The following is a 15,190-nucleotide window of genomic DNA, read 5'->3' as shown; positions in this document are numbered from 1 at the left end:
GGTTATAGTTATGCAATGCCTGAAGATGTAGAAGAACACGGTAAAAGGGTTCTAAACTTTCACTATTCCATCAACACAGACCATTTTATTGCAATAACAAAGATGGTCACAGAGATGTTATGTTAATTTGATCAGTACAGAATTTAGGATCTTATTCAGAGGAATCTCCTATGTAAAACAGGTTTTTAATATTTGAAAATCATAACTCTTTCATGCTTTGCAAATTATAAATCTAATGTTAGAAACCCATTTTTAATTCTGCAAGATGGTGGAAGCGGATATCTTTAAAATACTTTGGAAGGAAAGAGAGTACCTTTCTGTGAGACATCTGACCTTCACTATACAGCTTGCATTAACAAAAGGTATGCAAACTACCCAGAGATTGTTATGTATTGATTTAGCTTCTGTCGACTCCGGGTCAGCGCTCTCGATCATCTCCATGGAGACCCTTCACCAAGTGTGTCCCAGGGGGAAGACCCATCAGCTCGAACCTTGCAATTTAATCCTGACATTTCCAGGGTCGTCAGGTGCCAGTGGTGGGTGTCAGCACATTCTTAGTCAGATACAAAGACTTTCATGGCCCCCCTCCGTCTGGTCGTTGTCAAGGGATGTCTCACAAGTTTGCTGGGACTTGATTGGTTTGAGGGGTTGGGCATCCACAAATCAACCAATCAGAAATCGAGGCAGTATGTGCCGAGTTTCCCACTGTATTCAACTGCTCGTTAGGGCGCTACACAGGACCACTGGTCTCCTTTGCCCTCAATCCAGCAGTACCTCCAACCTGATTGAAAGCACGTCGAGTTCCCTTCACCCTCAAGCCGCACATCAATGAGGAGCTAGAGCGACTGATCACCCAGAGAGTCTTTGAGCCCATCTTTAATGCCCGTTGGGAGACTCCGATCATCACGCTTATCAAGTCCAACAGGACAGTACGCATTTGTGCGGACTACAAATGCACCATAAGCAAGGCTCTCCAACGGCATGCATACCCGGTGCTGGTCGTCAGTCACCTCCTGGCATCACTAGCGGGAGGGAGGATCTTCACAAAGATCGACCTGGGGCAAGCCTACCAGCAGCTCCCTGTGGACGATACCACTGCGGAAGCACATTTCATTGTAACCCACCGCAGAGCATTCAAAGTTAAGTGGCTCCAGTTCGGCATCAGTGTGGCCCCCAGAATCTTTCAGAGACTTATGGAGAGTCCGCTGAGGGGCATTCCAGGAGTCCCCTACTGAACTCTTCAGCCGCTTGCGACAAGTCTTCCGTTGTCTCCAGGACGCCAGTCTGAAGGTGAAAAAAGAAAAATGCCAGTTCCGCATGCAGTGAGTGGAATTCTTAGGGTTCCTAATGGATGCCGATGGCATCCACCCTACAGACAGTAAGGTGCAAGCTATCATCAATGCACCTCCGCCTCGTTCAAAGAAAGAACTTCAAGCGTTTCTGGGGCTCCTGAACTTTTATCATTCGTTCCTGCCACACAAGGCATTGCTAGCTGAACCCTTGCATTGATTGTTGGAAAACGCCGCTCCCTGGGCATGGGACCGAAAACACGCTCGTGCTTTAACCACCATTAAAGAGCTCCTATTGTCCAACACTGTGCTGACACACTTTGATGAACACAAGCTGCTCATCCTCGCCTGCGACGCTTCACCTTATAGAATCAGCGCAGTCCTGAGCCATTGGATGCCAAATGGGCGGGAGGCCCCTATTGCTTATTTTTCTTGGACCCTGTCGCCAGCAGAGAGGAACTATACGCAAAGAGACAAAGAAGCTCATGCCCTGGTCGCAGAGGTTAAGAAATTTCATGACTATGTCTACGGGTGCAATTTTGAGATCACTACCGACCACAAGCCTCTCCCAGGCCTCTTCATTTCTGACCGGCAGACCCCGCAAGTCATGTCTCCAAGAATGCTGTGCTGGTTGGTGTTCCTGTTGGCCTATGATTATAAACTGTTTTATCGGCCAGGCAAAGCCATAGGGCATTCTGATGCCCTCAGTCATCTACTGCTACCAGGCCTTACTGCCAACCCATCTCCTGCACATGAGATCATTCAATTAGAGGACCTGCCTCAGCCGCCACTCCTGACATTGGATATCGCTGCCCATTCTGCCAAGGACCCCACAACCTCCAAGGTCCTCAACTGGGTATGGAGGAGGTGGCTGGATGGAAGGACGGACTCGGAGTTCCAGCCTTACAGCTCTCGCCAACATGAACTTTCAGTGTACAAGGGCTGCCTCCTCTGGAGGAGCAGAGTTGTTGTTCCGTCCAAGCTACATCAGCAGGTGCATGAGGCACTTCAGGTAGGGCACCCAGAAAGTGTGAAAATGAAGGCCCTGGCCAGCAGCGATGTGTGGTGGCTAGGGATGGATTTAGTGATTGAGAGATGGGTCTGGACTTCCCAGCTCTGCCAAGAGTCTCTCTCCGACATGCCACAGGCCCCTCTGCAATCCTGGGAGACAACGCACACACCATGGTTGCAGCTCCATATAGACTTTGCTGTGCCGTTTCAGGGGCATGTCTTCCTGATTGTTGTGGACTCATTTTCCAAGTCGCTGGAAGTCATTCCAGTATCGGCCAAGACGTCCACACTTGTCATCCGCTCCTTATGGCGCCTTTTTGCAACTCACAGGATCCCAGACACCATTGTGTCGGACAACAGCACCCAGTTCACATCACAAGAGTTCCAGAGGTTCCCTGACAGTAACGTCATCCGACACGTCACATTGGCACCTTTCCACCCATCTACAAATGGACAGGTGGAACGGATGGTGAGGTCCATGAAGGAGTCACTTCGCAAGTTGGGTCGCGGGGACTTGAGCCTGCAGCTAACGGAACTCTTGCTCTGGCAGCACATCACGCCCCATGCCACTATGAACTGCAGCCACGCTGAACTTTTAATGGGGCGTCAGCTAACCACTCTGCTCGATCAGCTCCACCCAGACTTTGCTCTGGATGCTCAGTGGGAGCCGGGAGAATTAGGGTTGCCCAGGAAGTTCCAGCTGGGCGACCTGGTCTACGTAAAGAACTATGGGGACAGGCCGGTCTCGTTTCCAGCATCTGTGATTGAGGCCACTGGGCCGGTATCCTATAAAGTGGCCGATACCACTGGCAGGGTCTTCAGAAGGCACATCGACCAGCTATGACAGCGGTGGCCAAAGCGGGAGCAGGGGCAGAACAGAGACTTTCCCCCTTGTACCACGGACAAGGGACTGAGCCAGCCGCAGCACCCGAGGACCGCAGGGACTCTCCAACCGAGGACAACCAAGACCAGCCAACACCATCGAGCAGGGTAGAAGCTTCTGTGAGTGAGAGGGGCTCCTCCGCTGAAGGGGCAAAGCTCATCATGGACACTGAGACACCAGTCAGTGGGCCTGTGAATTCAGGAGGATTGCGCAGGTCCCAGAGGGCTCGCCACTCCCCAGCATACTGTGGTGACTTTTATTGGAACGGGGTGTCCCAAGTTAGGGGGAGGAGTGTTATGTATTCACTTAGCTTCTGTCTGAGCTAAGGCTCCTGAAGCCTTCATTACTATTGGTTGTTTCCTGCTGGCAGCAGCCAATCAGTGCTTTATAATAAAGACCCCTATATGCAAAAGTAGAACTCTACATGTGAAGGAATTTAGTGGGATCTATATAAATACAATTCTGACAAATACACTAGATAAAGAATGAATATTCAAAATCAAGACTAATTAATTAATTCGTATTTCAATGATTATGGACTTATTTGTATATCGATTATGACCATTTGTATGGGAGTATGAATTTTCTGATTGATTACATTGAAATACGTGTAGAGTTCTACTTTTGCACATAGTGGTTATAGGTGAAGGTGCCTCTTACATTTTTTTGTATATATTTTTTTATAATAAAGACCAATCACTGTGCTGTAAATAAGTTACTTTGTATATAGTTAATGCAAACTAACGATTCTAGTTATGTGTGCCTATTGGATGTTGCTTGAAAAAGGGGTGTGGCTTGTGTGTATATAGTTGGCTCCTGTTGAGCCTGTCTTAAGTCTGTCTGCTTCCAGTCTGTCTGCTTCCAGTCTTCACTAAAGTTGTTGCTATGAGCTGAAATCTTTATTCCTATGAGCTGAAATCACAATACTTAAGACAAACAGATCCGATATGTAAGGAAGATAAGTTCAAAAAGGACCTCTCTCACTCCTTTATGCTGTTATGTCAACAATATATATATATATATATATATTATATATATATGTATATATATATGTATATATATATATATACACGCACACACACACATATATATTTATATATATAAAAATTTATACATACACATACTTTAAACATTGGAAAGAATATACTTTTTTTGGTATGAGAAAATAGGGGATACTTCTTCAGAGTTTAAGCAAATAAAATGAAAAGTGAGTAGTGAATAAATGGTAGATCTTGTCAGATCCAAACACTAAAAATCTGCATTGTTGTACTTAGACAGATTTTACTCTGAGATGAAAGCCACATTAAAATTTTACCTTCTGTATGAAACATTTTTTTAACAGAGTGCAAGCACAGTCACAGCAGGTTCAATGATGTCCAGGTATGGCAAAAGCGTTTCAACATCAACCATATGTGTACCCCTAGTATCTTGTTATTTCAGTGGATTCTAAGGTACACACAGTTCTTATTTATTATTTATTGACAAGATTTATGCTCTGTCTTTCTGTCCTCATCAGGGCCACCAAGTTCTTGCATGGAATGCTCTATGAATCCAGAATTATAAGCTCTCCACATGAACAAAGAGTTTGTCTCAGAACTTTGTAACATCACAGAGGATTCTGCATTGTGCCTCCAGTTCATAAGGAGTATGCCATATTACCAACAATGCAAAAGCCTGAATTTACAACTCATTTGACTGAAGGCTCTAAGAAGCAGGTGATCTGTATTGTAGGGATAGCCATTCTAATTTTAAAAATCTCCAATACGTGAAACGAGAGACTTACTAGGCTGTTTTCCATAACTTCTAGCCTATAAAAAGAAATAATGTTGAATTCTCTAAGTGCAAGACAATTTCTATAAATCATTTTCAAAATACTAATCTAAAAACACAAAAGAACATCAAGTGCAGTTGCTTAGCTGAACATTTTTATTTTATTAGGCCAGTTTGAAACATATCCACTTGCCCATCCTGGCTATTTCTTTTTTCTGTCCCCAGAAGCAAATATCTCAAAAATCAGTTCAAAGTGCCCATGGGCCTTCCCTTATAATGCCTAACCACATAAAATATGGATAAATTCTGTACCAATTTTATAGATTGTTTTATTTGGCGAGCAATATATTTCCCAGTTTCCAAAGCAAAAGGTAAAGCTCAAAATCTGCATTATCCAACAATCAAAGTTGGTTCAGTAGTAGAACGTTAGCTTAAACTCAAGAGAAGTTTAAAAAATCAGCAAGATTAACAAATCAACACTTACTATAATGCATTACATTTTTTGTTAGTGAATAAAACAGCTGTGAAATCATGTTCCATCTACTATCATGACTATCTACTATTTTCCTTGACCTTGCTGCAGAAGACGGGACCCATAATATGAGTATGCGCATCATTTACTGAAGTGCCACTGTAGGTTCTAAACCAATTTCTTGAAGCTTGTATTTTGCTCTCTGGCAATTTTGTGAATTTTTAATATTGTAATTATATTGTCGAAGGCTTTCACGGCCGGAGAACGATGGTTGTTGGGGGTTTTCCGGGCTGTATTGCCGTGGTCTTGGCATTGTAGTTCCTGACGTTTCGCCAGCAGCTGTGGCTGGCATCTTCAGAGGTGTAGCACCAAAAGTCTTTTGGTGCTACACCTCTGAAGATGCCAGCCACAGCTGCTGGCGAAACGTCAGGAACTACAATGCCAAGACCACGGCAATACAGCCCGGAAAACCCCCAACAACCATTGTAATTATATATTTGTTTTAATTGTTTCCTTGGCCCATGGTCAAGTCTTTAACACGCATTGGGCTAAACAGGAAAGGATAGATATAAACATTTGAAATAATATAAAGTTTCAGATTTTTTTCTAATGTAAAGAAAGGATATGAGCAGCTGGAATGCATCAAGAAATGAACTACTATCACAGGCAATCTGAGACTTAGAGTTCTGGAATTTCTGAGATGTTTGAAATTTCTCATTCCACAGATAGGCTTTTAGATCGTTTGTGTAGGATGACTGTTAATTTTGCACAGGAAGAAATCTATAGAATCACACACACAAAAAATGAAGGACAGCATGTTCAATTCGTTTGTAAGGAGTAGAACCCAACTGTCAGTAACATCACTGCAGACTCTTAGTAATATCTTCCCACACAGCTGAGCTGCAGGATACCAATTACACAGAGCCTTTTGACCCCATTACTGCTTTATCTTCTCAGGGACATAGCAGCACTACAGCTGAAAAAGTGATGTAGTCGCAACATCCTGGCATCACTCTCTTTAATAACCAATTTAACTACATGAGAGAGAGGAGAAGCAGTTTTCATTCACTATATGCTCAATGGTCTAATGATCAAGCTGCATTCCTCCATAACTTCTGTTCCTATGGGAATGACAATACATTTTAATGTAAATTTAGCTAACGTTCTAATGCTGTCTCTTTGCAGTCATCAGGCACTTCTTCTGACTAAATATTCAGGCAGTATAAGAAAACCACAAAATAACATCTCCATGGCGACCATGGTGTACCTTGATAATCAGGAGCCAAACAAGAGGGGGGAAGCAAGTACACTTTATGGTGGCCCTCCTATAACTACAAGCCCATAATTGTAACATAGTTTATAACATTTTAGAAAGACACCAGAATTTTTTCACACTCAGCTTAGGAGATGTATGTATGAGATGGGACTGGGGAAGATGAGCCATGTCACAAGTTTGTAACAAGTCCCGAGAAACACAGTGCCTGACACAGTAACTTCTCCTATGTCTCGTTTCCCAACCCATTCCCTGACTGGTGCACTCTTGATGCCACCCATATTCTGTGGCAGAGAAAGTCAATTCACAAGTTAGTACCTGAGATAATTTTTAAGTGGAGATGCAAAGGAATGTATTTCCTCTCCAATAACAGTAGTCACTCTAATGCAACTGACATATCACTATCAAGTTGTAATGGACTGAAATGTTTTTCTTAGTACAGTGAACCACAACTTGCCATACTGTCATGTGAACTGATCCCAAGACAGGGACCAGATTCTCAGGACAAGATGAGTTTGTGCACGATGCTTCACCACCTGATGACTGTATATGATTGCATGTTGGTGGTGTTTGCTTCCTGATGGCTGTTCTAAATCACCTGAAAGGAAATCATTTTCAACAATGGCAGTTCTGAGATGGCACACTATGCATATTCACAGTGAATCACCCCTCTTTTTGTAAGCCATGCATCATTCTTCTCAAGTATGCTAAAGTTGACACACTCAGTTAACATAAAATATTTTCAAATTAAAGTTATTTGGAGGAGAGCTGACCAATATGCATAAAACCATAAACTGTGAACCTAGGCTGCAGCGCAATTCTCTGGCAGCAACCTTTGCTATCAGGCATCAGCTTTTCATTTGATGGATGGGGAACCAAATAACTTAAATCACTTAACTAATAATAGATATTTGGATTATTTTGAATACTGTAGTATTTGGTTAGTGTGGAAATTCAGTCATCTGGGAAGTTTATTTTATTCATATTTATAGACCCACCTTTTTTCCAGAAAACTTGTGACCTAAGATGGTAACAAAAATAGCAATGCAACACGAAATCGTTAAAAAATAATTACTAAAAAGCCAGCAATGACAAATGTAAAACAGCATTTAGGCAGCTACTCTACAAAGCCAGGACATTAAAAAATACTCATCCAGAAGATCAAAAAAGCCCTTCTAAATTTTCAGTCTTACATGTCCTCCAAAATTGCAGAAGGAATGTGCAATTGTCCTCTGGGAGACTGTTCCATAGGTTCAGAGGTAAAAGTCTGGAATCATTCATACTCTTGTTGAAAGGCACTGTTTATATTCATAAAGGTTGGAAGGCACTATTGTGCTGAGCAGAACTGCTGCAGGGGCTCATACCAATAGAGATGGTCCTTCAGGTATATGGGCCCAGGTTGTGAAGGGCTTTTGTAGGTAAGCACCAGCACCTTAAATCGAATTTGGAAATCCATTTGTTGCCAATTTAATGTTTGTGATGTGATGCCTGCGGCCTCTGACAAAACAGGGGAAATTACTCACAGAGAGACATTCCCCACTCTGGCAAGAGCCTGTGTCTAAGAACACATCAGAGAAATCAAGGAAGCATGCACGGTTTCAGAGGCCACATTTAAATACCAAACGGATGGCCAGGCAAAGGAGGGGTCCTTTATGGCTTGGCCTCTGAGCCTATACTTCAGAAGAAATCTCAGGATCTACAATAGATTCATTATTTTCCAAGAATAGACGGTGATCCCTATGACAACTTCTAAAGCACAGAATCAATTTTATTTTCTCAAACTGAGGAAAGTACAATGTTGCGTTCAGATAGCTAACAGAAAATCAAGATATTAAATTGTTCCCAAATACCTTTCGGTTAAAGCTTTGCTCTGTGTATCTCTTGCAGTCTGAAGATCTTCCTCTAGACGCTTTTTTTCCATTTCCAGTCTTTCCACTTCACCTTGGGTCCATTTCCTAGGGCTTATGAATCTCATTTCCTTTAGAAGTTCCTCCTTCTCATTGATTAACATCAGTCTGTCCCGTTCAGAATCCAGCACACCAGGCCAGGCCTCACTATCCAGTTTAGCCAACTGTATCTTTAAGTTTGCTATTCTGTAAGCAGAAGAACAATTCAATTAGAATATCACATATGTTTCAGTAGCCTCAGTTTACCTTCTATTAGGTATAAATGCATGCAATTAGCTAATACTGCTAGTTCTCATCAATCCAATGGAAAGACAACTTCATACAAAAGCCCAAAATGTTAAACCTCAATTTCCATGCAGTCTCGTCAAAAGTATTACAGTTTATCAGCTTTCAGTAGCCTTATAAACTATATCTTAATCTAATGATACAAGATGGCTTCTCACAGTTGTGGCTGGTACTTTACTCAGAAGCCATATTTCAGGATACATTTTTTGACTGACCATAGTTTCTGACTATTGAGCTACTTCCCATAGCAGGGAGGTTGCTGTTTAATTAATTTAACTTCCATAATTAATAGAGATCCATCCAAGCTGCACTGCAGCCCTCTTTGCAACCATTTTAATGTTCAGCAGCCTGATTAAGCCCAGCAATGTGCCCCAGTGATGAATTAGCAACGGCGTTAGTTCATAATCCATAAATTCTTCTGTGCATTTGTAAAGAAAGTGTTCTAAGAGGATTGTTCAGCTGTAATTTGATTCCTTATGTCATACAAGCATGAATATACATACTAAAACTGGATTTTTCAATATGCTGCAATTTTTCTTTCTTCAATGTAATATAGAACTCTATGCATTTAACACTTCAGCTAACTTCCATTCCCTCCTTATATAAATAAACTATTTGAAAATAAAATAAATTTTAAAAAACAAGCATAACTTTCTTCTCTAGCTGTGAATTTTGTAAACTGTTTAAAGAAAACAGTATTCATGGTCTAAAAACTTAACTTTCACCATTCAGACATCATAATGCCCAGATTCATACTACCAGAAAGCTTGTGTCTTGAGATTTTTATGTTTCTGTTTTCTTGAGTTTGAATCCACGGCTTCACAGAGCTACACTGTTTAGTCCTCTCTTTAAAATGACATACAGAATTTTTAAATCTGAATGTACCCTTCATGTACAACTTTCTTTCTAAGCCCTGTTGTGTTAATCCTTGCTATCCGGTTCTTGTCATAAATATTGTTTATATTTTACAGATGAAAAACTGAGGCTAAGAAACAGAAACTGAAGAACTAGTATGCTGGTTAATTAAATATGGAATCTGACAACAGTAGGAAAGCAAATGTTGATATAGCACAAGTAGTTAACAGGATGGATAGGCTGAGAGCAGAACCACAAGTGACAAAAGGCAAAGATTGGACACTTGTCAGCTTCCCTCAAGTTTTGATGGGAAATGTAGGCATCCTGGTCTTGCAGCTTGGCTCTCTGACTGCTGTCCAATGGACTTTTCAACTGTCACTTGTCCAACATTCCGCCAAGCTGCCTACATTTCCCATCAAAACTTGAGAGAAGCTGACAAGTGTCCAATCTGTGCCTTTTGTCACTTGTGGTTCTGCTCTGATGAGACTACAGTTTGACTCCAGAGCTCTCAGCCCAATTCTTCAGTCAAATTCTCCTGCTCTTATGTCTAGCTGCCTGCATTCTGCATGTTTACTTTGAAATAAGCCTCATTGTGTTCAATAAAGTTTCCTCCAAGGTAAGTATGTGTAGGACTGTAGCTTTCGTATCTAAGCCTGCCCTGCCAAAGGTCTTGCTCAGTAACAGACTCCCCAGTGCTTCAGAGTTGCTAAGCCTGGCAAGTGGGTTCTCCCCCCTTAATACTACTTTCCCCCTCCCCCTCCTCAACTGCAGAAGTCTGTGAGCTAAGCTCCATTTGCACAATGGTTATAAAAGAATAAACTATATTGCAAGTGTGCTGTAAGCACAACATTAGTGAATTTTTACATTAAGTTAAGTTAGCTAATTTCCAAAACTACAGCTATTGGATTAGAACCTGACAATCATTTCCATACACTCTAGGGGACTGATGGAATTTCTGCTGGTTCCCTTGTCTCATGGCAGATGCCCCCCATTGTGTTAATGGGGTCTGGAGCAGCATTTTGGGGGATATTTTGGACTGCAGCAGGAGAAGAAGGTAGCCAAGTCGGTTCAACTGAAAGAAATCCTTCCATCAGTGGAGATTTTCAGCAGGAGCCAAAATAATATTTGTGCTTAAAATGTAGCACTAATCCAAATATTCTAGATGCTGAATTTGTTTAATAGATTTGCCTCACAAGAAAGAAAAGGCTGTTTGTTGACACTGTGAATTTTGCACTTATTTAACTGCCAGTAACAACAAAGAAAGCTTTACTTACCTGCGCTTTGCATCTTCATATTGGAGACGTAGTCTCACCTTCTCAGCCAATTGATTATTAGTGCTCAAAATAAACTAAAGAAACAAAAGATGAAGTGTCAAAGATTTTCCATTTGTAAACTTGGGCACATTAACACAAGTGCTATTAGACATACATCTAATGTAAGTTGAACATGAGCATTCAAAAATTAAGCAATAAACAAATTTGAATCATTTTACATCATTACTGCTGAGGGATCCAGAAATATAAGATCCCTTGCTGGTCAAATGCAAATACACCAGATTGCTACAGACCATTTAGTAACAGTTCTGATAGGATGCAAGAATAACAGCAGTGCCCAGCACTAGGTAATGTTTTAGATTTTACAAACATTTCCAGAAACATCTGTTTGGGATCCAACATCCAGATATTGCCTAGGTGATGAGAGACTGGAGCCTTCCAAAGATGTGCTGCTGGCCCACAAGTCCGAGTATGATCCTCTGTCCATCACAAAATTATCTTTCAACTTGGCAAGGCACTAGGGAAAAAGAAGAATTGAGTCATCATTACTATGGTTTTCTCAATTCCCTAATGGCCATTAACCCAACTCATTTTTGAAGAAAAGATTTAATACTATGACATCTACACTTGAAAAATAAATCCCTAACTTTAATCAACATGAAGAAATTAGTAAGTTTTAAATCAAATCTCCTTCATACTTTTAAAAAACAGGCTTCTTCTGAAAAAGTAGAAGAGAGGGATATTTTAGTTTGTGGAAAGAGACAAGCAAAGGGTCTATTTATATATAATTCTGCTTAACTGTATTTTTTACTCCTTTAAATAAAGAACTATTAATAATTTTTATAGTCACTGTTATGGAAGTTTAGAGTTTCTATAGTAATAGCTGAAGTCTACCACAGGTGTTCATCAAGTCAATGCCGTACCTCAATGAGGTCTTGCTTTTCTTTCTCCCCTGAAGTGATGGCTTTCTTGATAGCTTTCATTTCACTTAAGATAGCTTGTGCCTCATCAAGTTTATATCCACCTTGGGTGTCAGACATTTTCATATCAATTCTTCAATATAATTTATAAACAGAAGAGAAAAAAATTATTAACAGGAAGACCATTTGAATTAGCACACACGCATTTTAATGTAGCAATCAGCAGAATGCACCGATGGATGCAGATCTTTTCCTCGTTCTCCTCCCTCTAGCAGGCCTTTCTAACTCTGGAAAAATTGATTCCTGAAGTTGCAAGACCCATGGGAATAACAGGTGCGTAAGGTAGAGGCTATGCTGAAGAAAGAGAAGGAGCCAAAATCAACCTGTCCCCTTTTCTTCTATCAGCTCTGCTTCCTCCATTCTGGTGCAGGTGCAGCTTCATGAACCTTCAGGTTCTATGATAGTTTTTAAAACTTTGCTGTACTTGAGTTACGTGGTAGCTGCTTGTAATGTAATTTAATGTAAAGGTACAAGTCAAAATCATTAACTCACTTCTTCAGTGTCTGGTAACCAAGTTCCTTGTACTGGAGTTCCTGTCTCATGTGAGCTACTTCTCTCTTGAGTTTATTAACCTGCAGAGATAGGAAACAGCAAACTGTTCCAACCAAAACTTACTACTAGCATTCTCATACATTACAATGCATTTTTTCCAAAAAAAAAGTTTAAACATTTCTAGATTTTTATTTTTTAAAAATCAATTCAATTTATTAATGATTACTTTGATGCTTTACTATGACAGTGTTAGATTTAGCCATCCTTTGAAAAAATGGTAATTAAATAGTAAAATGAAAAAATTATATGAAAAATGAAAAAAAAGGAAAAATTAAAATGAAAAAATTAAATGAAAAAATGGTATATGGATTTCTGAACATTTTCATATTTATAGGAGATAAATGAGAAATGCAATTGATTGCACTCTAGCTCAGAACTGTTCACCTGAGTAGAGGTCATTTATTTACCTCTTAAAATGTTGAAATATAATAATGACTAACATACACTTTTTAAATGTATAGTTGACTAACTGGCGATAGTTGACGGTAAGATGGCGACCTGAGCAGATGCTCTGACTTGAGCTTCTCTAGTTTTGGTTTTGGTAAGTTTTCCTTTTTCTATGGTGATGAATAACTGCTCAAATCCAGCTCAAGAGGTATTTCAGAGTGTTTGAACTAACTGGCAATGAAGTCTCTCACTGACTAAAGTATACTCCTAGCCATCAACCAAAGCATTTAATAGAGTTTCTAAACAAGGGAATGTAAACAGATATCAAAATGTATATCTAGGAAGACCAGATTTTGTGCCATAAGCTTTGCACTGCTCTGCCTTATTATAAAATTAAGAAAAAACAACTTCCATGATATATATCGCTGTGTGCACTCATGAAATTAACAGTTTTGAACAGTTAAGAACAGTTTTTCCAACACTTCCAGATATTTTACATACTCTTTATATTTAATATATTTATATAATTAACTATTTTATTTTCTTAAAAGTAGCAAGTCTTCCTCTTGGACAATCTCCAAAAATCACTCACACTGGGAAATTATCATGAATTGTAAACACATGCCCTTGTTGCTTCTCACAGTTGTCTTGTCATATATGACTGGCATATATTTGCCCCTTAATAGCTACACTGTGACCTGGGGATGTACTTACTGATTGCTAGCCTCTGCAGAAAATATAGATTTTCAATGGTTTAAACACAAAAATCAGAATAACCCACACATTTCTAATTAATATAACACAAATTATTCTAGAAAAGAGTCCAGTAGCACCTTTAAGCAGGGGTCATTTCGTAGAAAAAGAGCTGGAGGAACTCATTAGCATAACTCATTTGCATATGTCACACCCTCTGGCATCACCTATCCTGGCTATTTTGGACCCAATCCTGGCCGTTCAGGGCCAAAATTGGGCCCAAAATGGCAAAAAGGGGCTGAAAAGGGGCCCAAAATGGTCAGGATCGGGCTGCTGCTGAGTGGGCGAGTGATCCACCACCTGTCAGAGGCCCAGTACATGGTGTACTGTATATAGTACTGACTATAACCCCCGTGGAGTTTCCTTTATTTTGCAAGAGGCCCAATCCGGGCTGTTTCAGCCCCAATCCAGGCTGAAACGGGCCCAAAATGACCGAGAGTCAGGTGGGTGGGGCCACCTGACATGTGACCTCTTTGGGGAACTGCTGGAACTGTGTTCCTGTGCGTTCCCCCTCGAAATGAGCCCTGCCTTTAAGACTAACCAATAGAGATGGGCACAAAACGAACTACGGAACAAAATTCCATACGGAATGGCCGATTCATAGTCAAAGAATCATGCGTTCTGTGGGACTGCGTTTTCGTGAACCAAACAAACTTTTCTTACCATTCCGTTGCTGGTTTGGACACTTTTGGCGCCAAATACTCCCTCACCCAGGCAATGGCAGCAGTCTTTAGTTTGCCCCCAATCTGAGGCCTCCAGGCTTGATTAGCAGCTGTCCCTGCCTACTAGAGAGCTCCCACTCTGGCCTATCCAGCCAGGAAAAGGGGGGAAAGGGTTAGAATCTCCAAGGCAACTGAAGAGATGGGCCTTCAGCAGCCATGGTAACACCAAACTCTTCCTTCCAAATCCATGTTAGGCAGGTTTTTCTGCTAACCAGAGTGCTCCTATGAGCAGAACCACAAGTGACAAAAGGCACAGATTGGACACTTGTCTGCTTCCCTCAAGTTTTGATGGGAAGTGTAGGCAGCTTGGCGGAATGTTGGACAAGTGACAGTTGAAAAGTCCATTGGACAGCAGTCAGAGAGCGAAGCTGCGAGACCAGGATGCCTACATTTCCCATCAAAACTTGAGGGAAGCAGAAAAGTGTCCAATCTGTGCCTTTTGTCACTTGTGGTTCTGCTCTGTGTTGTTCAATCTCTTGGCTTTTTCCATAAATAGGGGAAGCCATGTGATTCCTGGTTTCAGTTTCTCTAGAGTGGGAGAGGGAGGAGAGCTTGGTGGCTGGCTGTGGTGTTGGCCCCCCCCGAACCTCAAACCAGTTCGGAAATTGGGTGAGTTCATTAAGTTCATGTTCCATGGAAATTAATGAACCACGAACCGAGCAGTTCGGGGTTTTTTCGTTCCGTGCCCATCTCTACTAACCAACTGTACTGTAGCTTAAACTTTCGAGAACCACAGTTTTATTCGTCAGATGCACTGATGGTTCTCGAAAGCTTATG

General features: G+C 41.1%; 1 protein-coding gene across 2 annotated transcripts in view; it reads right to left on the bottom strand.

The window, feature by feature from the left end:
* The window catches only part of WWC1 (WW and C2 domain containing 1), a 107,882-nt gene that overhangs the window by 27,575 nt on the left and 65,117 nt on the right, over nucleotides 1–15,190 (bottom strand). For both annotated transcript variants that reach the window (XM_054977140.1, XM_054977141.1), the window contains exons 5-9: nucleotides 12,492–12,571; nucleotides 11,943–12,072; nucleotides 11,390–11,536; nucleotides 11,020–11,093; nucleotides 8,549–8,791 (exon numbers count right to left, since the gene is read on the bottom strand). In XM_054977140.1, coding sequence (XP_054833115.1) covers nucleotides 8,549–8,791; nucleotides 11,020–11,093; nucleotides 11,390–11,536; nucleotides 11,943–12,072; nucleotides 12,492–12,571 — 674 coding nt within the window. The remainder of the gene's footprint in view (nucleotides 1–8,548; nucleotides 8,792–11,019; nucleotides 11,094–11,389; nucleotides 11,537–11,942; nucleotides 12,073–12,491; nucleotides 12,572–15,190) is intronic.

Source organism: Eublepharis macularius, chromosome 4 (genome assembly GCF_028583425.1).
Source record: "Eublepharis macularius isolate TG4126 chromosome 4, MPM_Emac_v1.0, whole genome shotgun sequence".
Lineage (NCBI taxonomy): Eukaryota > Metazoa > Chordata > Lepidosauria > Squamata > Eublepharidae > Eublepharis > Eublepharis macularius.
This window is presented reverse-complemented; position numbering and strand designations above follow the sequence as displayed.